The 22,675-nt window shown below is 47.5% G+C and overlaps 6 protein-coding genes across 6 annotated transcripts; 5 read left to right on the top strand and 1 right to left on the bottom strand.

Moving 5' to 3' along the window:
• Window positions 1-1,201: 1,201 nt before the first annotated feature.
• K452DRAFT_313584 (uncharacterized protein) lies at window positions 1,202-1,731 on the bottom strand (the record flags this gene model as incomplete). Its single annotated transcript, XM_033543676.1, has 2 exons — window positions 1,202-1,647; window positions 1,674-1,731. The coding sequence occupies 2 exons, from the start codon at window positions 1,729-1,731 to the stop codon at window positions 1,202-1,204; spliced, it is 504 nt and encodes a 167-aa protein (XP_033391688.1).
• A 4,692-nt stretch (window positions 1,732-6,423) lies between these two features.
• On the top strand, window positions 6,424-7,545 carry K452DRAFT_345273 (uncharacterized protein; the record flags this gene model as incomplete). Its single annotated transcript, XM_033545447.1, has 2 exons — window positions 6,424-6,551; window positions 6,611-7,545. The coding sequence occupies 2 exons, from the start codon at window positions 6,424-6,426 to the stop codon at window positions 7,101-7,103; spliced, it is 621 nt and encodes a 206-aa protein (XP_033391687.1). The 3' UTR covers window positions 7,104-7,545.
• K452DRAFT_292794 (uncharacterized protein) lies at window positions 7,295-9,289 on the top strand. The gene is made up of 5 exons (XM_033541444.1): window positions 7,295-7,336; window positions 7,418-7,613; window positions 7,657-8,161; window positions 8,240-9,119; window positions 9,166-9,289. The coding sequence occupies exons 3-4, from the start codon at window positions 7,669-7,671 to the stop codon at window positions 8,968-8,970; spliced, it is 1,224 nt and encodes a 407-aa protein (XP_033391686.1). The 5' UTR covers window positions 7,295-7,336; window positions 7,418-7,613; window positions 7,657-7,668; the 3' UTR covers window positions 8,971-9,119; window positions 9,166-9,289.
• A 4,583-nt stretch (window positions 9,290-13,872) lies between these two features.
• Window positions 13,873-14,466, top strand: K452DRAFT_313579 (uncharacterized protein; the record flags this gene model as incomplete). The annotated part of the gene is made up of 1 exon (XM_033543675.1): window positions 13,873-14,466. The coding sequence occupies one exon, from the start codon at window positions 13,873-13,875 to the stop codon at window positions 14,464-14,466; it is 594 nt and encodes a 197-aa protein (XP_033391685.1).
• A 1,926-nt stretch (window positions 14,467-16,392) lies between these two features.
• On the top strand, window positions 16,393-16,851 carry K452DRAFT_313578 (uncharacterized protein; the record flags this gene model as incomplete). The annotated part of the gene is made up of 1 exon (XM_033543674.1): window positions 16,393-16,851. The coding sequence occupies one exon, from the start codon at window positions 16,393-16,395 to the stop codon at window positions 16,849-16,851; it is 459 nt and encodes a 152-aa protein (XP_033391684.1).
• A 4,562-nt stretch (window positions 16,852-21,413) lies between these two features.
• On the top strand, window positions 21,414-21,971 carry K452DRAFT_150132 (uncharacterized protein). Its single transcript, XM_033535527.1, has 2 exons — window positions 21,414-21,842; window positions 21,910-21,971. Exons 1-2 carry the CDS (start codon window positions 21,549-21,551, stop codon window positions 21,919-21,921), a joined length of 306 nt encoding a protein of 101 aa, XP_033391683.1. The 5' UTR covers window positions 21,414-21,548; the 3' UTR covers window positions 21,922-21,971.
• Window positions 21,972-22,675: the final 704 nt, after the last annotated feature.

Raw genomic sequence — 22,675 nt, 5'->3', positions numbered from 1 at the left:
TCTGCTGAAGGAATTCTAGCGTTGCTAGAATTCCGGGTCCGGTGTTTAATACCTCTTGAAAACTAGGGTTGTTTGTTTCTAAGGCGGCTCTGAGAATTACTCTTGGAGAGTTATAGAGCGGGCACCTAAGGAGTAGATGTCTCGGGGTTTGTTTTGCTGGGCCATATATACATAGATCTGTCTCTAAGTGAGAAAATCTATATAGATAGGATTTAAAGTATCCGTGTCCTATCTTTAATTGGTAAAGAGCAGACTGTATTTCTCTTTCAAAAGGAAGAGTTTTAAGTCTCTGCTTTATCGTCCAGTTAAACGTGTTAATATAGGAGGAGGAGGAAGCTTTACTAGCAAGGTCCGTAGCTTTTTTCTTCCACTCTACTGTAACTTGCTTTCTTACTAGCATTCTATAAGAAGCGTAGCTAGTAGAAGTAGTAGATGGGGGAGTTTTAGCAGCGTATTTTACGTAGTAATCTACTTCTTCATTTCCTTCTATGCCCCTATGGCCGGGAACCCATTCTAGAGTAATAGTGTTTCCCCACGTATCCAATGTTTGCTAGGTGTATTATATACACAATTGCCTCGGCAAAGCCGCTACTCTTCCCTAACGCGCCAAGATAAACGTCATTCCAAATCAATCACTTCACTTGTATGGACCAAACAGTGCAACGCAGCTGCCACCACGCTGAAACTATTTAAGATAAAATGTCACGGGTTTTTCAGCCATTGCTATCATCGCGATCGTTATTAAACATCAAATGCTGCTGGTTAGTACCCTCAAGTTAGTAAGCACTGACGCTTGTGTTTATTCCGGATAATCCTTTACCTAACGTGCTTGAAAAATCTTAGCGTATAATAATATGTGAAGCTGGCTCGAGGAATAAGACGCTGCTTGTCCCTCTAAATTACTGCTACACGTGAAGATAAAGAAGCTACTATCTAGAAGGACACGTTCACTTTTTAAGATCAGTGTTGCCTTGCAGTATATAAATGAGTGGTGCAGGAGGTAAGGCTGTTGTGTAACAAATAAATTATGAGGCTGAAAACGAGGAGTGATCCTGGCTGACATATAAGTTATCGACAGGGGTTTTATAGGACATATAGTATTTACTGTTTATTCTACCTCGTAACTATATAGAAACAAACGATCTACCTAATTCCGTAGCACTTTTCTAGCGCTTACGAGCCTCAACGTGTAAATGATAGTTTATCCATCCTCACTTCCATCCTCACTTCCATCTTCGGCTCCATACTCACTTCCATCCTCACTTCCATCTTCGCTTCCATCTTCGCTTCCATACTCGCTTCCATACTCGCTTCCATACTCGCTTCCATCCTCACTTCCATCTTCGCCTCCATCCTCACTTCCATCTTCACTGCCCTCCTCGCTTTCGTCGCTTACTATGGCAGCCCTCGTGCCCGGTTGGTAACTCCGGTTTCTACTATCGTATTCCTTGTTAACAAAAGCTTTTTCGCTCTCAGCTTGGTAGTATTCGCTTCTCCTGTCAACATTCTTGCCGATTTGGTTATCATCTCCCGTTTCACTTTCCTCATCGCTTTCTCCGTTGCTCACTAAGGTTTGCTCGGTGCCTGATTGATAATGCAGACTTTCACTGTCTTCTTCCTCATCACTTTGGTTGTCATCGCTTTCTCCTTTGTCCACCAAGGCTTGGTCGGACTCTGATTGATAGTGCTCGCTTCTATTGTCTTCTTCATTGTCAATTTTCCATGAAACATGTTTGGGTTTTCTCTTATTGATTTCCGTATGAGGTGGGGCAAGGTCTTTGAAGCAGGCCTCCCAGGCGCCCGCCCGCCCCCGCCCGGGCCCTTCGGGCGGGCGGGCGGATAGGTAGGCGTGGGCGGGCGGGCGGGCGGGCGGGCAGGCGGGCGGGTCGACTTAAGGTTTAACGTTGATTGGTTAAAAGGGGATCCACCTTCCGTATTAGGTAAGGTGCCTGCCAAGCCTAATCTTGGCGAGGAACAATAAAATTTGATCCAACGTCCCTAAAACCGATTTTTGGTAATAACTTTACGAGCTGACGCCGGAATCTAATAACTATAGGTTCTAAATTTATCTACGCGTCGAGACGAGAACCAACATCTATTTTTTGGAGCTTAGAAGTTATATCCTAGAACGTTATTCGCTAAAAATGCGAAAATAACCGAATTTCCTAACACCTCTAAGTCCATTACTAGCCAACCACAGAGGCTGCATAAATCAACTAAGGTGCAAAAACGATCTACTAGGTTATATAAATCTATACTAAAAATCCTATACCTTAGGCGTAAGATCCTAGGGCATTAAACAGCTAAAATAACTTAATAAAATTAATTCTTAGAAGGTTTTCTTAATACTATAAGTAAACGAGTACTATTTAAAGCGTTCTAAGAACTAGAAATTATCTATTATAAGCTTTTATAAGAAATATTAAATTTCTAGAGCTTACTTTCTACTAGCTGTCTTTCCCTAATATAAAAATGTTAATTAGAATAAGGAAAACTTTCGAAAATATTGCGGAAAAATATATATTACTATATAGAAAGCCCTTGTTTTAGCCAGTGCTTTTGGCACTCATCAGCCTCTATACTATTATCACTTAAACAGCTACGCTGGTCAGTAATAATATACTTAGCCTGGCTAAAAATCCTTTCACATTCCGCCGACATAGCTGGAATACTAAAAAGATCTAGGGCTATTTTTTGTAATATAGGCCATTTCCCGCCTTCCCTTATCCACCACTCTAGCGGATCCTTTACCCGTAAAATTATATCAGTCTCAAGATATATATCTAGCTCTGATATAGCTTTATATCTCTTTGAAGATAGTAGGTCTTTCGTAATTCCAAAAGAATCAAAGTCATCCTCTGATGAGTACTCATATAAAGAATCTTCTTCTAGAGTACGCTCTTGTTCTTTAGACTCGTACTCTAGAAAGAGGTCTTTTATAGTAGTACGGGCTTCTTGAATCCACTCGGGGTTATCTTTCCAAACGTTTTGAAAGTATTTGACCTTTAGGCTTGCATGAAGAATAATAGCAGCGCGGTATAAAGGCGAATTATCCGTAGCCTTAAAGTAGTAGTTTAGCTTAATAGTAGCTGCATCTACACCGGCAGTATAAGATTCTTCAAAGTCTATTGGGTTTTTATTTATCTCTGTAGCAGCCAGAGATAAATGATGGTGCATATAGTCTATACTTTTAAGTATTTCCCATAACGCACCATAGGACCCTTCCGTTTTAGACTTATTGGCAATACCTTCCATCCGTTTTGTAAGGGTCTTAAAAGGTTGTAGTAGCTTTAGATAAAGCTCTATTTGTTCCCACTCTTTATTATCTAAAGCGTCTTGCTTTAGATTATAATCAGTAGAAGAAGACCCTTTAAACCGGAGGATATAAAGGTCGATAGCCTGGCGGAGGAAAACAGCGCGTTTAAGCATGTAATAAACCGAGTTCCAACGGACACCGTTATCAACTACTAGCTGGTAGTAGAAAGTAGGATCCCCGTAGATATCTGGATCATTATCTAGTATATGGGAATCTGCTTGCCCGCTTAGAAACTCCTGGCGCCGTAAATCTGAGCGGTTTATAAAGGTACAGATATTGTGAATCTTTCCAATAGGCCCGCGTTTTCTCCAGATATTAAATAGCTCTATATCGCCAGCTTGTCGTATATTAGACTCTAGTTGCCCTAACCCTTCTCCAAATAAAAGAGCTTTAACAACTAGGTTAATAACGTGGCCAATACAACGGATCCAGGAGCCCTCGGTAAATCCGGAAATAGCTTCTCTACTAGCAAGAATACTAATAGCTGCCTTATTATTACTAGCGTTGTCTGTAGTAATAGTACCAATTCTTGCTATTATATTAAATTCCGTAAAGGTATTTAATAAACAGCTAGCAATATTCTCGCCAGTATGAGATCCAAGAATCCGGGGAAGAGCAATAAGAATTATCCGAAGTTTCCAGTCATAGTCGATAAAGTGGGTAACAATAGCACAGTAGGACCGGCTATTAGGTCCAGTCCAAATATCCGTACTAATATTAATCTTACTACGTGCTGTAGAAAGAAGCTCCTTTATAGATTTTTGTCTTCGTATAAAAGAGTCTTTAATCCATGTGCTTATAGTAGTCCCGCTTTCTGGTAGAATAGAATACGCGCCTTGGCCACCAGATATAATAAGATTCCGTAGCCGTGGAGATACTGCAGTAGCATAAGAAAGATCTTCTGCTATAACAAGATCTATAAAGTCTTGTTTAAACTTAATATCGTTGAAAGGTGTAGCAACAATATATTTTGGTGTAGAAGTATCTTTTCCTTGTATAGGCGTAGAAATAGGTTCCGGTAGCGGTTTATTTGGGTTTGATATCTTATGGTCTTTCCAAAGATGTTTGGTTATATGGTCCGTACCACTAGCAGAATATACCCCTTTATGGTAAGACTTCGCTAGATGGCAAAGCTTATACACAAAGATACGCTGCTTTGAACTAGTAAGAAGATCCGCACCGTAGCTAAAAACCCAGGATAGCTTCCTATTACTTGATAGTATAGAGGAGTGCCGTGGTCTATATTCTAGACCATATAAAGGTACGCCGTTTAGGCGAACCTTATCCCATTGTATTATAAAGTTTACATGGCTAGTTGAAGAAGGTGTTGGAGTTTGCGGAGAAGAGAGAGTAGGACTTTCTTCTATAGTAGGAATAGGTAAGCTTCTAGATATAAAAGAAGGTTCTTCGGTAGGAGGAGAGGAAAGAATAGAACTAGTAGAAGAAGTTGCTTGTGAGATAGGACGACGTAGAAACCGTTCCATAAAGAAGAAAAGAAAAGAAAGGAAGAAGGAGAAAATATTTTAGAGATTTATATTAAAATTTTCCAGGCTATTTTAGTAACTACTACTAGGTTCTTTCTAGCTAGAGTATTACTAAATATATATATTAGATAGAGGAAAAAAATAAAGCGGAGAAGCCCCTCAGAGCTTTCGCTCCGAGAGGCTCACTAAGCTTCTAAGAATACTAAATATATTAAACCAACAACCACAAGCCAATAACCACAATATAAATAGTAAACTTAGACGCTTAGAGCATTACAGACCTGCTATAAATAGCAGCCGGACAACCCTGCTCCCTAGAGCGAATCTAGGGCCCTCAATATGGCTTCAATCCTCGTTTCTCCCCAAAGCGCAAATAAGTGCAATACTTTTTGCATTTGCTGGGAATTGAACCCAGGCTCTTTGGATCATGGAAATCTCAGAACCGAACCAGTCAACCATCTAGGTTTTAGATATTAGTCAATTTCAATTTTTATAAATATATACCCAAAAAAATACGCACAGACCAACTTTTGCTCGCCTGCCCGCCCGCCCGTTGCCTACGGGCGGGCGGGCGAGCAACGACCTACCGGGCGGGCGGGCGGTTACGTAATCCGCCCGCCTGGTCGCCCGCCGCCCGCGGGCGGGCGCCTGGGAGGCCTGTACGTCACTACCACTTTCTCAGCGCGCAGATAAAAACGTTCGCAAATATCGGCCAGAATCACTCCGGTAACACATGTTTCTCAGCCTCATTATTTAGTTGTTACACAACAGCCTTACCCCTACTCCACTCATTTATCTACTGCAAGGGAACAATAATCTCAAAAGGAAAATGTGTTCTTTCAGATAGCAGCATATATACCTCCATAGGTAGTAATAATCTAGAAAGGACAAGCGGCGTCCAATTCCTCGCGCCCAGCTTCACAGCAAATAAAGCTCCAGTAGATTTTGTTCTGTTTTGGAGAGCGATAAGTCTCGTTCACGATTTCTACTGTATGAGAATGTTGGGCAGCTTTCTCAGCGTTCCACTTTGCAGCATAACCGTGGAGATGGATTAATATTCTGTCACTTTATGATGACATTTTATCGACCAGCCTCTATTGGTAGGGCATGGTTGTTACATGGTGAAGCGCGCCACAATCTTATTGAAGTTTCGCACGGACCCGCTTGGTCACATGATTTCTGAAACTCCTGCGCCACAGGAGAAGGCAGCACGCTTATATGTCTGCTTTTTGCTTATGGTGCACCTCTATCACATGATAAAGGAGCTACGCCTTTTAGATGGTAGATACTACAGTCTGTACTCAGCATTCCAAACATGCCTCATATACCTAACGTTGCCAGCACGGAGGAAACGAGGATTACACCTGATAAGGTGGCAGGAGGATGCGGAGAATCAAGGCGTCCCGTAAAGTCTTAGAGTAATTAGCTGGTAGGTTGTTCCGTCATTTCATGGTGCGCTTGGCCTACGATGTAGCAAATATTATTGTGAGTGTCCATAAAGTAACTCCTCTACAGACATCTGGCTGGCAGTTCAATTTGGTTAAGTTTGGGCACTTGGCGGAAAACGCACGGCATTATCAGAAACCGATACTATGATTGGTGAGTAGCAATTGGCTATTCACTATGTACCTTTTGTTTTTCTTGCGTCATCTAATGCAAACCGAAGATTACGTTCTGGGAAGACCTTCTGTTAAGCTCCGCAAGATCGAAGCTATCGCAATCGCTTGCTTCTTCTCAGCATACTTATACAGGTAGGGTACTCCCTAGCTTTGATTTGTTTTTCGATTTGCTTCGCTGATACTTCCAGTAGTGGTAACAAGCACGGCCCCGTCCTTCTAAGAGGTGTTTTCGCCAAATTATCAAAGCGCTTCACTTCCTGGCAAATGGTCGTGATCACCGTCCTATGGCTATACAGCGGTCGCAACTTTAGTAAGATCATCGGTCATGCGCGCCCAGAACCGCTTGAGAACATTTACACACCGTCATACTTCAGAACAATATGGATCACGACAGCGCTCGATGCCGGGTTCTGGACGGCCATGCCGATAGGAAGTAAATGGTTCCGGGACCTTTGTTCCATCACCTTCACTGCCTATTACATGGTCTCCACAGATCAAGCCGAGGAGAAAGTGCGGAAGGTCAGGGCTACACTCACGTTGGACCAGATAAGGGCAAGCTGGGAGAAAAACACTTCGCCGTACATATCGACGTTGACAAAGCTCCTACGTCCTTGCCAAATGCGTTACCCCCGCGGGCTGTCCGCATACCGAGGCCGCAAGACTCTTCATACAAGGCGCCGGTAGAGGCGTGGCTGTACTTTGAGGGGCCATTGTCCGCGTTGAAGAGTCACAACAAAGTAGTCTTGGATATTCCAGGAGGTGGCTTCGTTGCGATGAGCCCGAGGAACCACGATGATAAACTTATGAGCTGGGCTCAAACTACCAAGCTTCCAGTGCTGAGCCTGGATTACAAGAAAGCACCCGAGTACCCGTATCCAGGCCTCCCAGTCGCCCGCCCGCGGGCGGCGGGCGACGAGGCGGGCGGATTACGTAATAGCCCGCCCGCCCACGCCCGCCTTGCTCGCCCGCCCGCCCGTTGCCTGCGGGCGGGCGGGCAGGCGAGCAAAAGTGGTCTGTGCGCATTTTTTTAGGTATATATTCATAAAAACTAAGAATATTCCTTACTTTATAAGGGTCTAGGTTCGATTCCTAGTAAAAGTAAAAAGTATTGCATTTATTTTGTTTTACTTTTTTATTTTTTTTTAGGTAACTACCTAAATAGGCTAAGCGAGAGGTCTTAGTAATCGCCTACTCGCCTGCCCGCCCGCCCGCCCGCCTAGGCGCCCGCTCGCCGCCCGCCCGCCCGCCCATGCCCGCTCTGCCAGCCCGCCCGCCCGAAGGGCCCGGGCGGGGGCGGGCGGGCGGTTGGGAGGCCTGCCCGTATCCTTTTGCGCTCAACGAATGCTACGATGTCTACCACATGCTCGTAGCCAGCAGGGGTCGGTGCATCGGCCTCTCGGGAGAGCAAGCTCCCAAGCTGTTTGTGGCCGGCGATGGTGCTGGGGGAGACTTAGCGGTGGGTATGGTATTCATGGTGTTGCAGGCTGGAAGCGTAGAACTCCGCCACTGGCACAATGCAAGAGCGTTGCCACCCCCAGAAGGTATAATCCTCTTATATCCGGCACTCGATCTGAATGTTGGGAATTGGATGACGGAAGACAATTTTCAGTTCACAGCGGAGCTAAGACATCGCGGAATCAGTAAAGACATACCGTGTTGTAAGGACGCCCACCGTGATTCGCCCGTACTCGGCACGTCACAATACTTCGATGACAAGGATGACGAAGATGGTGGAGAGGCAGGTAAAGGCACCCTTCACCCTTGCTTGATCGTGGCACTCTTTTCTGAAGATCTGCTAACCGCTACCTGCGTTTCTCTAGGGGACGCCAACGTCGATCGTGCTTTCCTCCAGCGGGGAAACCAGAGGGACAGCGCTCCTGCGCCTCTACCTGAGGCTGCGTGTCAGGGAGCCCAGCTGGTCATACCCTCCAAGATATCGTATCTGAACGACCGTATCTTGGCGCCTGAGTTGATGCGTGCCATGGTCATTCTTTATGTCGGGCCACACAACCGCCCTGACTTCCGCGTCGACTTCTTACTGTCGCCTTTGGTGGCGCCGGACTCGCTGCTAGCCATGTTTCCAAAGACATACTTCCTAACAGGCGAACGAGACCCATTGGTCGACGATACGTTGGTCTTTGCAGGTCGTCTGCGCCAAGCTAAAATGACGGCATGGCAGGAACGACTCGAGATGGGCTTACTGGCCAAAGCTGAGGCGTGTGTGTTCAAAGTATACGAACACGTGGAAATGCTGCTCTTGCCTGGCATCTCGCACGGTTTTTTACAATTCTTAGCATTCTTTCCAGAGGGCTGGGGCTATATTTCTAAGTGCGCACAATGGATGCTTGATACGTTCCAACACGCAATCCCTGATGCCGACCACAAGAGGGCAACGACGACCGGAAAAGATAGTATTCACCCTAGCTGCGCGACAGAGAGGCGCGGTGACTGGCAAGATACGATTGCGGGCTCTGTGTACAGCTCCGAGGACGAAGATCGGCCGCTGGAGATTGCTAGAGCTTCGAGGAACGTCAGGCTTCACGTCAGGTGAAGCTAAAAGAGCTAGTAGGTATGGTGAATAGGGTCCTGCGCTGAGAGGCAGTCGATGCAACTTCAACACGAGGGTCCATTTGGAAGACCTTTTCGTCGGACAGAGGTTAGTCTGCTCGGGTGAGGAGTACAAGCCTAAATGAGTCTTTGGTAAGGAGCCTGGGCCGATATCTTCGCTCTATAGCTGACTAGATAGACCACCCAACTGAAACTACAACTGGTAGAAATATGTTTAGTGCTCAGTATATTGTACGTCCTTCCAGTGCCGAGGTTAAGGTTGCTAGTTTCATCTAGAGTAACAAATTAGCTTTATTGAGAGATTTACGACAAGCTTTCTACCTTGCTTGGACAAAGCGACATGGTTAAGGAGCAAACTATATGTTAAAATATGAAAGTTTTTGGGACGGGAGTCGCGCAGTACATAAACCAAATATTAGTCTAAATTCTACCGGCCCTCACTATCTAGGTACTACAAGCCTAAGAGAGTACATTTGTCTTTGTTGATCTCAATATACAAAAGCAATAGCTAGCAACAATTTTGCAGAGCAATCTCCGTCTTTCTTCGTCTTTCCTTTTAATATCCTCTTGCTTCTCATCTACCCATTTGTAACCTTGTCTTCAGATCTTTGAAATATAGCGGTTCCCAAGGCTTGACAAGCTGGTTTCTCTCCAAATGTTCCAAAATAATGTCAAATGAACGTTCCACATAATCAAAATCCCGCGGCGGATGTGTGAGGCTGGGGTCGATATGTTTGGCTTTCTGTGAGCTGGCGGTAGGCTGCTGAGCCTGTTGTGATAAAAGAGGCGGGCGATCTCTCTCAATAGTTGAGATAGGCCGTAAATGTAATGACGGCAAAACAGACGATTGATGTTGAATGAACAAATTCTGCGTTTCAGCAGGTTGTAGATTTTCCCTGTTAGGCCTGCATCCAATAGTCAGCCTTCAAACGACAAATGAAGAATCACGAACAGGGCTACGTACTGTTACATTTGAGTATACCGAGGCGAAAGCGGTTGTGTAATCAAGTCATCATAGCGACGAAAACGAGCTGTGTGTCTTGGTGACTGCAGCCTGCAAGGGCCCACTACTGGGACGGTTCCAACGTGTCTATCACCGTCTTGATGTTCCTGGTGATACGTTTGACGAGCTGGAGCCGACCACAGTTCCCCTGCTAAGCTCTGTGGCTTTGGTTGAATGGGGTTGCCTTGGAGGATTGCTGACTGGTGATGAACACTGCCTGTTGACTTTGGCGGAGCAGGTTCAAAACGACTGTATTCTTTTGGCCTGTCTCGGAATCAGCTTCCTAGCAATGCGAAATCCTCTCAATACATTGTCCTAATTGGCTAGTGACGCTACATAGTTTATGTAGCCCACCATATACACTCTCTTTCGACCCGAGTGCAATTTATGCCTAATAGTGTCTTAATACTGGTCTTCCATGACGTACATCACTGTTTACCCTCGTCGCATTTCTTTCTCCTTCTAAGGCATGTCAAACACCCTGTTTTAGTCCTTTGATGAGCTCGTCTCTTCTTTTTATTTCCTTTCTGTGTAGTTAACTCGCCGAGTTCCGCCGCTGCGTTGAAATGGTTTGTTTGGAGTGTAGACAAGTTTGTTGTCCCACTGTCACCTGGCTGTTGAAACTGGTTTCCTTGATCGGAGAGTTCTCGGATAGCACTATGACTGACATTCTCGCTTCTGGCAAAGATTGCAGGACCTGTCATCTTGAGCCTGAAGGCTGGGTAGAAGCGGGGGCATAGCTGGTGGAAAGCTATTGCTGACTGAGCGCGGACTTGTCTGGTTCGGTGGGACAGAAGGGAGGGAATTTACTGCGATGGTACTGGTTGTCGGACTTTTATTCTGCAAAACCTGTCGTACACAGGATATCCCCAACGTTCCAAGAAGCAGCTGGAGGTTCCTTATGGACCTTCAGTCCAATTTTTCTTTCTGTAGGACTTCAAATGGCCTGAAGAGATAATTGCAAAAAGGTCAGTGATACTTCTCACTGCGCATTAGAGGCCGATGTGAGAGGGCAGAAGACTTTGTTGGTTACTTAACTCAATGTACGGCTAGAGTGAAAGAACTTGTTGACCCTAGCCAGGACAACGAGGCATCGGGGCGGGAGGAAGTCTAACAGCTCTAGTAATACGTCCAAGGGAAGGCGTTTAGTTATTGAAGCGGCCATAGTTTGCCAACCTAACGGCAGTACCTGATGGCAGTGACGAAGAATTGGTGCAAATATGCTATCGAGAGCCGATGTTTCTCGGTATTTGGGCCACTTTCTAGAGGGCAGCAGGAGTGAGAATCTTAGAAACCGTCGTGATGAGAGGCGCGAAGATTTCATTTGGGTGACTGCGTACAATGAAGACCTTTTAGCTGAGCTCTCTAGCGCCTGACTCCGCCTACTTCACATTGTCGCTCAATAAACGGAGCCTAAACGACGAGAAGATACAATTATACCGAGATATTCAACCAGGCCTTATCCTTCAATTACTAAAGGCATTATACGGACTCAAACAGTCGACGGCACTTTGGCACAATCATCTTTCAACGACACTTCATGACCTTGGACTCTCTCAGGTTCCAGGAGTCAACTGTCTCTTCCAAAACGATTCCATGCTACTATTCTTCTTCGTTGATGACATTGCAGTCATCTATTCTCAAGGAAACGAATCCCACGTCCAGAAATTCCAGCAGAAGATTCTCGATATCTATGATCTTCGAATTCTAGGAGAACTCGAATGGTTTCTTGCAATCAGGATTATCCGAGACAGGCCTCAGAGAAAGCTTTGGCTCTGTCAAGATTCCTATATTGATAAGCTAGCAAGCAAATTCAATGTCAACTTGGAGAAATATCCGCAAACACCATTACCGGTAGAAGACATTCAAGCTTCGACTTCTCAAGCTTCAGACCAGGAGATCTATGCCTATCAACAAAGAATTGGATCGATCAATTTCACTGCCGTTATCACTAGGCCAGACATCGCCCAGGCCTCCAGCAAACTCGCAGAACATCTAAAAAATCCGTCTCAAAGACACCTACAGCTAGCTAACCGCCTGATTCAATATCTCGTTGGGACTAAACATCTAGCAATCGAGTTCAGTGGAATCTGCAACAACCAACAAAGCGTATTCCTCGCATGCAGCGATGCTTCATTTGCAAACGACCTAGATACGAGAAAGTCTTCACAAGGATACGTCTTTCAGCTGTTCCAAGGACCGATCGATTGGAAAGCTACAAAGCAAAGAACGGTCACAACCTCTAGTACAGAAGCCGAATTTCTGTCACTGTCGACAACTGCAAAAGAACTCCTTTGGTGGGAGCGTCTATTCCAACAAATTCAATTCAGTCCAGACCATCACCTTTTCATCCAGTGCGACAACAGGCAAACTATGCGTCTACTCGAGGAGTCTACACCTAAACTCGTCACAAGGCTTCGACATGTTGATATCCATCAGCATTGGCTACGCCAGGAAATTCAAAACCAACACGTTAAGCTTCAATAGACTCCATCAGCCGAAATGGTCGCAGATGGCCTAACAAAGGCTTTACCAACGCAAAGATTCCAACAATTTGTCAAACAGCTGAACCTCAAAAATATCGAACATCTTCTCTCGAGCACGAATAACTGATATTCTTTTGCCATACCAAATTGGATTTATTTCTCTAGGTTTTATCACTCAGCTTTTCTTCTTTCCTAAAAGGCTTGTTTCCTTTGTGTCATGATGAGCATCAAATTGCCCATCATGAAGGGGGTGTGTCGGCCAGAATCACTCCGGTAACACATGTTTCTCAGCCTCATTATTTAGTTGTTGCACAACAGCCTTACCCCTACTCCACTCATTTATCTACTGCAAGGGAACAATGATCTCAAAGAGAAAACGTGTTCTTTTAGACAGCAGCATATATACCTCCATAGGTAGTAATAATCTAGAAGGACAAGCGGCGTCCAATTCCTCGCGCCCAGCTTCACACTTTCTAATGCCTGCATGTGGCTATTGGCCACGAGTCCGCTGGTTGTTCCTCCATTGATTCCAGCCGGGTCTTCGGTAATATCGTGGCTGGTAAGGATGGTGCTGATTACGCCAGTTTTGAACCGACAAGCTGCGCTCGGCCGACGGAGTTCGATACTGCAAGAACCGCTCGTCATCTATCACCGGTAGCCTAGTACATTCGCCTTCTTCTTGCTCTTCTTGCTCTTCTTGCTTATACTCTTCTGCATTCGCGGTCTTTAAAGCACCATGTGTTCTGCAGTGCCGGCCGTTGGTTTAGAGAAAATGAGAACCCCGGCGAGTTACTTACGGTGATTCCATGCGGGTTTGATGTCTCCCTTCTATCAATGGGCTGGATGGATGCCGTTGATATTGGTGGTCGAATGTCCCTGCCGGCCTACACGAGACTCTTCGAGGGCTTTCCGTACACTCTTTTGTTGGTTGTTCGTCGCCTTCTTTTCGGAGATGAAAGACCATTTTAGAGACCGCTGTGTGTATTTGATTGAGCCCTTCAGAAAATTGTTCCAAAAACGGAAGCCAGTCTTTGTCTTCCATAATCTGACCACCAGTCTCTGTGCGCTCGCTCCAGACGCGCCTGCTGCGATATATATAGCAGTAAGCGGTAATTTATATTCGGTGCGTCTCTTATATTAATTCCTCGCCAGCGAGAGCATGGAGGCGTCAGAGCTAAACGTGTCCCGTCCACCTAGTAGACCTACCATTCATTGCACATTTAGCATACCGAGCAGACCTAGCAGATCGTTAGATAGATGCTACTACCAACAATATCAAAAGTCGTCCTTTCGACCACTCTTCATCGGTCTCAAATTCCTGCTACAAAGTTACTGTTTTCCCTCTCAGAGACCTAGGACGCCAAACAAGAGCCTTTGGCTCTAAAATATCTACCTGATGCAGCACCCTCATTTGGTACCTCCTTCCACAGGTCAACCCTTACCCGGCGCCTCGTACGCGCTTCCACCGCAATACATAGCAGCACCCCAAAGCTACCCGTACCGAATCGGTCAGCCCAAATGCTACGTGCAACAGGCTCCTCAACCCCAGGCATACTTCCGACAATGCATAACCAGGGCCGAACTTGGCGAGATACAGCGTGGCTTTGGTAATGCTATCCGAAGCTTGGAGCTTGCGGGCGATCGTCAATTCAGCAAAATAAACCTCAATATGCAGCAGCTAGCAGATCAACTAGATGCTCACACCCGCCAGCAGGCTACTGCTACTTCTTCCACCGTCCATCGTTTAGAACAAGAGGTCCACCGCCTATACGGCCGTATTTCTGCCATGGAAAGCTCATCAGTTCTACAAGGACAACAGATCAGGGTGCTGGAGCTGGACCGGGGAAGTTTTCGAACCCAACTACTATCCGCTAGGGAAGAGATTGAATGCCTATCGAAAAGTCTCGAGGCGCAGGAAGAGCGGGTGGCAATGCTCGCTAGACAGATGGCGCGGAGCGGGAGAAAATCGGACCCACGGCCAACGAGGTAAGCAAACGACTTCCAGTACAAGATGACAGCCTGACACCGCTAGGTCCTCGGCACGGATCGCGGAAAGACGCAAGAATGGAGAGAAGAAAACAACAGGTGGTCTTAAAAAGCGGGTAGTTTGAAAGATGCACTTAAACAAGTATCAATGTAGTATCACTGCAAGGTATCTTATTGTCTGTTTTGGACAAAGTCAAGGGCAGTGACACTTAACATATTGGCAAACTATTTCGAACTCGGTTGCATCTCCAACGGTATAAGGGATGCGTATTCTTTGGTACGAGATGTTTTCTCTCGATCCTATCAACGGTTACTCCTTTTGAATGCTTAAGTAGATATCATGGTGGAATGTTGTATAAAAATTGGTGTATTGTGAAAAGGTAGACAAGATTGTCCGCGCATCATAAATTTATTGCCATGCAGGTTAATCTAGTAGCTTTACAATCCCCACGAAATTTGGCGCTCGGATCTCGAGTAGTATTGCTAACATGTTGATCCCTCTATTGTGCTATGTGCAAGATTCCTACATACATATTTCCAAGTCCATTGGGTTCATCTAAAGTAATCTCTTCATAGAGCGCTCCCAGCCGGTTTCGACGGCCTTGCATGATTAATGGGCGATTACATGATTTTGGCCAAGCTATGAGTAAAAGGTCCTCCATGGGATTATATATACGACTTATCTTGCGTTATCTGCTGTATTTGAAACTATACCCGGAAATGGCGATGAAGCGATACTACAGGACCCAACTGATAGATTTGCCGCCGCAGAAACCTCTAAGGGCTTCACCCCGTCAAAAGAGGCTAATTTTTATCCCGACATTGCCTCCTATTCCAGAAGATGAAGTCCTGAAGCTTGATTGTAGGACATGAGTCGTATCTATTCTTTTATACAACTATTGTTCTTGCTGCCTTGGCCTATATTGACTAGAGACTGGAAGTACAAGAAATATAAGGGGAGTAGAGTGGCGGCGGAATGGGCGAAATCGAGCGAGAGAGAAGTAAACACGGCTTTATTTTGAAGAGGTGACTGGCAGCGAGGTTTATATACATGAAATAGTGAAGCATCCATGTGCTCGCACGAAGAATGTAGCAGGGGATAGCATGGTGGTGGAACAACCAAGCAAAACAAATATGATAAAGAATCATGCGAAGATAAAATGGCCTGATGATCAAACAACCCGGCCTTATATCCCAACATAGAGTAAATACATACGAGAACATCACCTCACGTACAGGTAGAATAGTATAGCTGGAAGTGAACCACGTCTTTATTGCAAAAGCCGTGGCCTAATGGTTGGAAATCTGGGTTATGATTTCCACCTTCTATTATTACCAGCACAGCTGTTAGGGAGCCTACTGCATGATCTTCTGGTGAAACCTCATACTACCATATACCACGTTGGAAAGCGAGTCGAAAGGTAGTCATAATAGCATACGATTATTTTATAATTTACAAGCTTGCGCTTTAATCCGTAGTATTCTCAGATAAGAGATCCGCCCAGTTACACTTTCACTCTCTTTTCCAATAGCCTGAGCACGTAACTATTACTAATCCTTCAAACCTTTACTAATACATCCAGTCCACTTAGCATACCCGGCATAACTAGGAACTACTATGGACTCCGGTAGGTCGCAGGAGTCTATATTCTAATCAGTCATAGCTTCAAATATCAATGCTGTAAACATGCACGTGCGAAATATACTCAACCACAATGAAGCTCGCTGTAGAGGTATAAATCTCAGCATATTTTGTCTCATAACAGGTCTCGTTCTAAAAGAAACTCCAGCAAAGCTGCAGGCAACATCATAGGGAGCCTAAGCTAATCCCGTTACCCCACCTCCACTAGCAAAAGCGTCCCAACACGAGCCTTGTTTAGTCTAAGCCGAGCCAACAGCAGCACTTTTCGGAGCTACCAGGAGAGCCAATATGGATCTATCGAGTCATGATCACTGCAATGATCCCACGCACGCTGCCGACTCCAACGAGCAGATAATATCGTCATTACCCCCGGATGAGGGCCATTGTGCCATGCTTTTACTGCGTCACGAAATGCGGAAGCATGCGACAACCCGAAGCGAGCTCCACAGGACGTCAATCAGGCTCTCTGACATGCAGAGCCGAGCCCGACACCAGGCTTTAGTGATTCTGGGGTGGCGGTCTGCGCAAGAGGGTTCTGACGCCCGCTCTGCGCAACTAAAAACAGAGAATAAGCTTCTAGGTGATGAGACCAAGCGGCTAGTAGCGGAGAACGAAAGGCTAGAGAAAGAAGTCCGCTCGTGGCGACAAACATTCCCGCTATCCCCTCACGGCATCCAACTAGAGGGCTCAGGGCAAGGCCTTTCCACAGGGAATGAGACGCATAGCAAGATATGTGATGCAAGCTAGATTTGCTACAAATTTCGATTAAACTTGGTCAGTAGATTCATTGGGGCAAGAAGCATGGTTAATCTTACTTATTTCTCGCTGGAATTCGACGCAGTGGCATACGCTTCTTCATGAAGTACGGCAAATACTGTCAAAAAGCTAACTACCAGATACACTAACATCAATAATCTCTCATGAAATGTTTATTAACACAAAATCTTCACTAGAGCACATCACCTTCTCCAGTTGCATGTGTTGCACCCCAACGGCGCCCACCCTATTTGGCTGTCCTTTTTACCAAATTCGACAGCCAAATTAGGCAATATCGGCGCCTGCCGTGGGCGGGCGTCGATCTGGCCAAAATGGCCGCCAATTTGGTGTTGATGTTGTAGATCGTATCAATTTTCGTACATTTAACCGAATCACCCGTGCTGGTCTGCGAGTCAGCTACAGTTCTTCGTTCTCCGCTGTTCTCCGCTATTTCACACCAAAAAACTCGGAGAATATTGGAGAAAAAGAAGACTACTAAATATCACGAACCATCTACAACTCCGCAAAAAAAAAGTGCTAAAAACACCTCAATCGTCACCGCGCGCGTGCGCTGTTGGCCTGCTCACCCGCCCCGAACGCGTTGTGCCACCGTCCCGGGCCACCCCACTGCCTCGTCTTACGCGCCCACCGCGTCCTCGGCGTCCTCCGCGTCCCTCTACAGTAGCAGGTGCCTCTGCAGTAGTAGGTGCCTCTGCAGTAGCAGGTGCCTCTGCTACTGTAGAGGACCCTCCTCCACGCCCGCTACGCCCGCCACGCCCGCCACGCCCGCCACGCCCGCTACGTCCGCTACGCCCACTACGTCCTCCGCGTGCTACTCCGCGTACTGCTCTACCCGCTGCTTCACCCGCTGCTCCTATAGAGGACTCACCCTGCTGCGGTGGGTTCGAGCACTGGCTCCCTCCATGGCACCTGATACCACATTCTCGACCCTCCTTTCGGCAAACACACCTGTTATTATTACACCCTCGCGTACACTGGCAACTGGGGGCAATCATGCCAAGAGAGAGGCCATTTTGCTGTGTTGCTTGGCGTACTGAGATGCGCTGATTCGCCTCAGGGGTATCAAGATGATCAGGGCGCTGGGCGGGTTGTAGCAGGGCCAGCTTGTGCGGAGGGAAAGGTCGATTAAGAACACCGAAGGGTGTTCTTACAGAATACATCTGGCCAATTACCTCATGGATAACACCGATTAACATCTGCGGAGCACCCCGCTGGTCCGCTTCAGGCACCTTCGCGCCTACAACACTGCCAATAGTGAACGGTGGCATGGCCTGTGAGGTGTTTGATTGCTTTACCATCCTCTGGCGCTCATTATCACCAAGTCGGCGGACTGTTGCGTCAGTTGCGGAGCGGTCCCACCCTCTATCAGTAGGCGCGGGTTGCTTACTAGCCGCGTGTTGAGCGAGCGGAGGCTCACTGGCCGCGTGTTCAGCGTGCGGAGGATGCTCCGCGGGGTGCTGCTCAGGGGGTTGCTCCGCACGTTCAACCCGCTCTGCTCGCTCTGCTTGTAGTGCCCGCAGCGCCTGTAGCGCCTGCTCCGCCTTCTCCGCCTGCTCCGCTTGCAACTGTAGAGCGCGCTCTGCAGTCTCCTGTAGTCGCTCCTCCTTTATCTGCTTAGCAGCAAACGCCTCTCTCTGCGCCCAGGCGAGGCGCTCCATGCCTCTTCGAACCGACTCTGGAGCATCAGGACGTCGCAGTAGCTCCTGTTCTGCTGATGGAGGAGAGATACGAGCAGCGCGGGGCGTAAGCGGCAGCGGCCACCGAATCAGTGAAGTATAAGGACTCTGTGAGGGACGCGGAGGCAGTGGGGACTGCGGAGGAGGCTGTTGTGAGACACGCGGAGCGGCCCGCGGCGGGGTATCGTGCGTTAGATCGATCGTTTCGACAGTAGTAGTTCGTACGCGAGGCCGCATAAGCGTCGAAGGTAGCGGCAGGTCCGACGAAGATGAAGAGTGGTACGGGTCTTCTTCGGAGGGCGATATTTGGCTGGGTCTTGGCGATAAATTGGAACTGCGGGTACCCGACGGGTCTCCTATCGGACCTGCTACAACCTCCGCAGCTCCCGCAGCGCGCTCTGCTGGTTGCTCGTTCGCTCGCTCGTTCGCACGCGGGCCAGCGCTCGTTTGCGAACCGTCGCCCGCCTCGTTCGCTCGCCCGCGAGTCCTCCCCCGCTCGTGCTCCGCAGTATCAGCGTCATCTGAGTCCTCCACCTCCATGTCCGCTGTAGTACTGTCATCACCGGAGCTCTCCGTAATGTTGTCCTCAACTATCACTGGCGATTCGGCCCTCTCGTGTAGGGGCCTTCGTACGCGCCCAATCCTTATGTTACGGCCGAAGAGGACTTTGTGAGCAGACATCCCAATGTTCCGCCGTGGTGTAGCATTCGACTGCAGAGTAACGTCCACACAGGCATGAGCGAAGCCAGGGTGGCCCCACGCAGTACAGGCCTTCGCAAGCTTCGTTTTAATATCCCTATTGCCTCTCTCAACACCACCCTGGCTCTCTGGGTGATAAGGAGCGCCAAGAGTGATCTTTATACGATAGTCCTCCATGAGAACACGTACAGCGCCCTTGAATTCAGTGCCGTTATCACAGTGAAGCATCTTCGGAGCGCCGAATGCCTGTATCCAGCGTAGTATCCCTGAGGCAACTGCTCGTGCGGTTTTGTTCTGTAGAGGGACTAGCTGGGAGAACTTGGAGTAGTGATCGCGTATGTGTAGTACGTATTTATCCCCTGTTACCGGGTCAGGGTGATTGGAGTAGTCAACGAGATCTACTTGTAGGCGTTCAAATATCTCCTTAGAGAGGATCGGCGTTATCCGCGCTGGAGCAGTAGGGTGGTTCCTCGTGCGAATACACACTTGGCATAGGGGTAGGAGGAACGCAACATCGTTACGGGTAACACCGTAGTGCTGGGAAACAACATGCTTATATGTTGATTCGATAGCTATACAGTAGTGTATATTAGTAGGCGGTTTTACTAGTAAAAAGACGTCTTTATATATAGTAATATACATACCAGTATGGCCAGTATCTAGGTGTGCGTCCTGAATAGCATCAAAAACCTCGCTCTTACGCAATACCTTTCTCTCCTCATACCCCTCACCGGCCTTCTTATACAGGCCTTCTTTGCCACCTTCTCCCTCATAGAAGGTGTAGTTATCCTTGGCATGACGGCGGGCACGGCGATCGACGTTAGTTCTCGTAGGCCTGCCAGTGAGCCACTGTCGAAGCTCGTAGTACTGCAGAGCACTAATGTGCCTTGTATTATCCCCAGTAGCTTCGATCATGGCGCTGAAGGACTCGCGCGCAGCGGAGGTAAAGGGCTCAGTAACCCGCTCTGGGACGTAGGGACGCGGTAGGAGCGTAGCAGTGGTGTTAGCAGGGCGGTTCTCAACACCAGCAGCAGGGCCGGGTGTAGCAGAGTGCTCAGCAGGGCGCGCGGGAGCGGCGGAGGACAAAGAAGACATGTTGTAAACCGTGCTTGGTAAAATGGAGAAAGCGTTGAAGCTCACTGACCTGCTGCTGCATTCTCAAGCCCGTTTTATGGGCGAAAAACAGGCCTCTACAATACATCAACGCGTGTTCAGACTTTTGCTTTTGCGAAGCACTACCAGGCATAGTATATTATATAACCAGCGGGCCTCCATACCGACGCAGGAGGGACTGCTGCTACTGCAGGCGCTGCTGCAGATGCGGCTCGGTGATGATAGCTGATTTGGTGTTGAACAGGGGTCGTTCAGGGGTCGAGTCAGTGGGTGGCGTGATGCCTCATGTATTTGCAACATCAACACCAAATTGGCGGCCATTTTGGCCAGATCGACGCCCGCCCACGGCAGGCGCCGATATTGCCTAATTTGGCTGTCGAATTTGGTAAAAAGGACAGCCAAATAGGGTAGGCGCCGTTGGGGTGCAACACATGAACGCGTAAGTAATGAGAAACTTTTAGTTCAAGCGCCTCCAGGGAAAATAGGCAAGTATGTATTAATCAACTTTTGTTAGAGCGTATGTGAGATGCTATCCCGTATGGCAGAGAGCTAAGCCAGAGGTTTCTAGCTGACGCTCAGTCCGATTTACTTTCGTTGCGCCAAATGGATAGAAATATGTTCTTGGCATAAATAGGCAAAGGGTACAGATAGCTTTATGACCTTTTCGAAGTTCGGCTCCAAGAGAAGGGCAAGAGAAACACATCTGCTATTCGCTTTGTCGAAGGAAGCTCACATAGGCCTTCAGGTCACATGATCCGTGATACTCCTGCGCCGCAGGAGAAAGCAACACATTTGCAGATCCGGATTTTGCGTGTAGTCCACCTCGACCACGGAATCCATGACCTGAACATCTCAGAAGCTAGGCACAATAGTCTGTATCCAGCCTGCCCAGCATGTTTCGTAAACATGGCATAGTTCTTTGCATCACCAATTAATCAATCGCTTTATAATTCAAAAATTGAGGAGCAGGATCCGAACTTACTAACCAAGGCCCGCCCCGGGCCAATACCACCAGCAAAAGAAGGCGCACATTACACACAACACCTTACCGCAGTAGCAAAGCCTGCACCGCCTTAGCGCGGCCGTAAGGCTAGGCTCTATCACAGTAGCGTCTACACCCTCCAGACGCAAATTCTCTCACCGGTGGTCAAAGCGCAGACTTGGCACAGCGTCTAAACCATGGCCTCAATCCCTAGTACCGAATCACGTGTACCACGCCAGTCAACGTCTACTCCAGTAAACACGACAAGAATCACTCATTCCCAATCAGCTGCCCCGCATAAAAACACAAGAGAAAGGCGCCACGAAGCTAGCCGCAGACACAACCAGGACATGGAAGACGAAATTCACGTGACCTCCATACAAGATAACAGCTCCAACAGCTACACTACACAGCCCACACTAGCAACCCCCCAAGCGAAGACAAACGCAAACAATGAAACACTAGCCCTACTAGTAGCCCAGCAACAAGAGGTTATCCAACTCCTCCAAAAAGAAAGAGCCGAGGCCAAAAAGGAACACCAAGAACTTACCATAATAGTTCAAAACCTAGCTAAGCAAGTTGGAAAACTCGAAAGCAAGCTTCAGTCTCAGGCCGCAACAAACCAAAGCCGACCCCCAACCTGGGCAACGGTTGTAGCCCACGGTATACCTCAAACACCACCAGCGTACAACAGACAATCGAGCAACAACCCCACGACGATACTCATCGACGTCCCCCCAACAGGTCCCGACCAGATCTCAGCTAACGGCCTCACCCGAAACCTACCTACCCCAACAGCAGTAAACCTCATATCCGAGGCACTCAAGAGCCAGGAACCAACTAAGCAAACAGAGGTTCTAGGAGCAAAAGCAACAAGACGAGGATACCTCATCCGCTTCAAAACCGGGGAAGCTAAAGAGTTAGCTATCCAGAACCAGGAATGGACCACAGTACTAGGAAAAGATACGAAGATTAACCGCCCAAGGTTTGGAGTGGTAGCCCACCGCACGCCAACAAGCGAAGTCCAGTTAGAAGAAAAGGAAGAAGCGATCCAAAAGATTACCCGTGAAAACAAGCTTCCGGATACAAACTCAAAGATTGAAGACATAGCCTGGATGAAAAAGAAAGATACCCCGCTCGGCCACTACGCGTCCCTAGGTATCTGGTTTAACACCGAAGAAGCAGCCCAGAATGCAGTCCAGAACGGACTTCTCTTTGGCCAGGAAATCGCCAACCGTGTCGAATTCTACCGCATAGAAAGAAAACGATGCTATAAATGCCAGGGATTCGGACACCTCGCCTGGAACTGCAAGGAAAAAGAAAG

Source organism: Aplosporella prunicola (assembly GCF_010093885.1).
Source record: "Aplosporella prunicola CBS 121167 unplaced genomic scaffold K452scaffold_68, whole genome shotgun sequence".
NCBI classification, from domain to species: domain Eukaryota; kingdom Fungi; phylum Ascomycota; class Dothideomycetes; order Botryosphaeriales; family Aplosporellaceae; genus Aplosporella; species Aplosporella prunicola.
Note: the sequence above shows the minus strand (reverse complement) of the source record. Positions and strands in the feature narration are given on the sequence as shown.

Excerpts from the sequence above, each read along its gene's own strand:
- K452DRAFT_292794 (XM_033541444.1), top strand. The coding sequence starts at position 7,669 with ATGCCCGCTCTGCCAGCCCGCCCGCCCGAAGGGCCCGGGCGGGGGCGG. Across the intron at positions 8,162-8,239 it reads CGAAGATGGTGGAGAGGCAG|GGGACGCCAACGTCGATCGT; the intron begins GTAAAGGCACCC and ends GCGTTTCTCTAG.
- K452DRAFT_150132 (XM_033535527.1), top strand. The coding sequence starts at position 21,549 with ATGGCCTCAATCCCTAGTACCGAATCACGTGTACCACGCCAGTCAACG.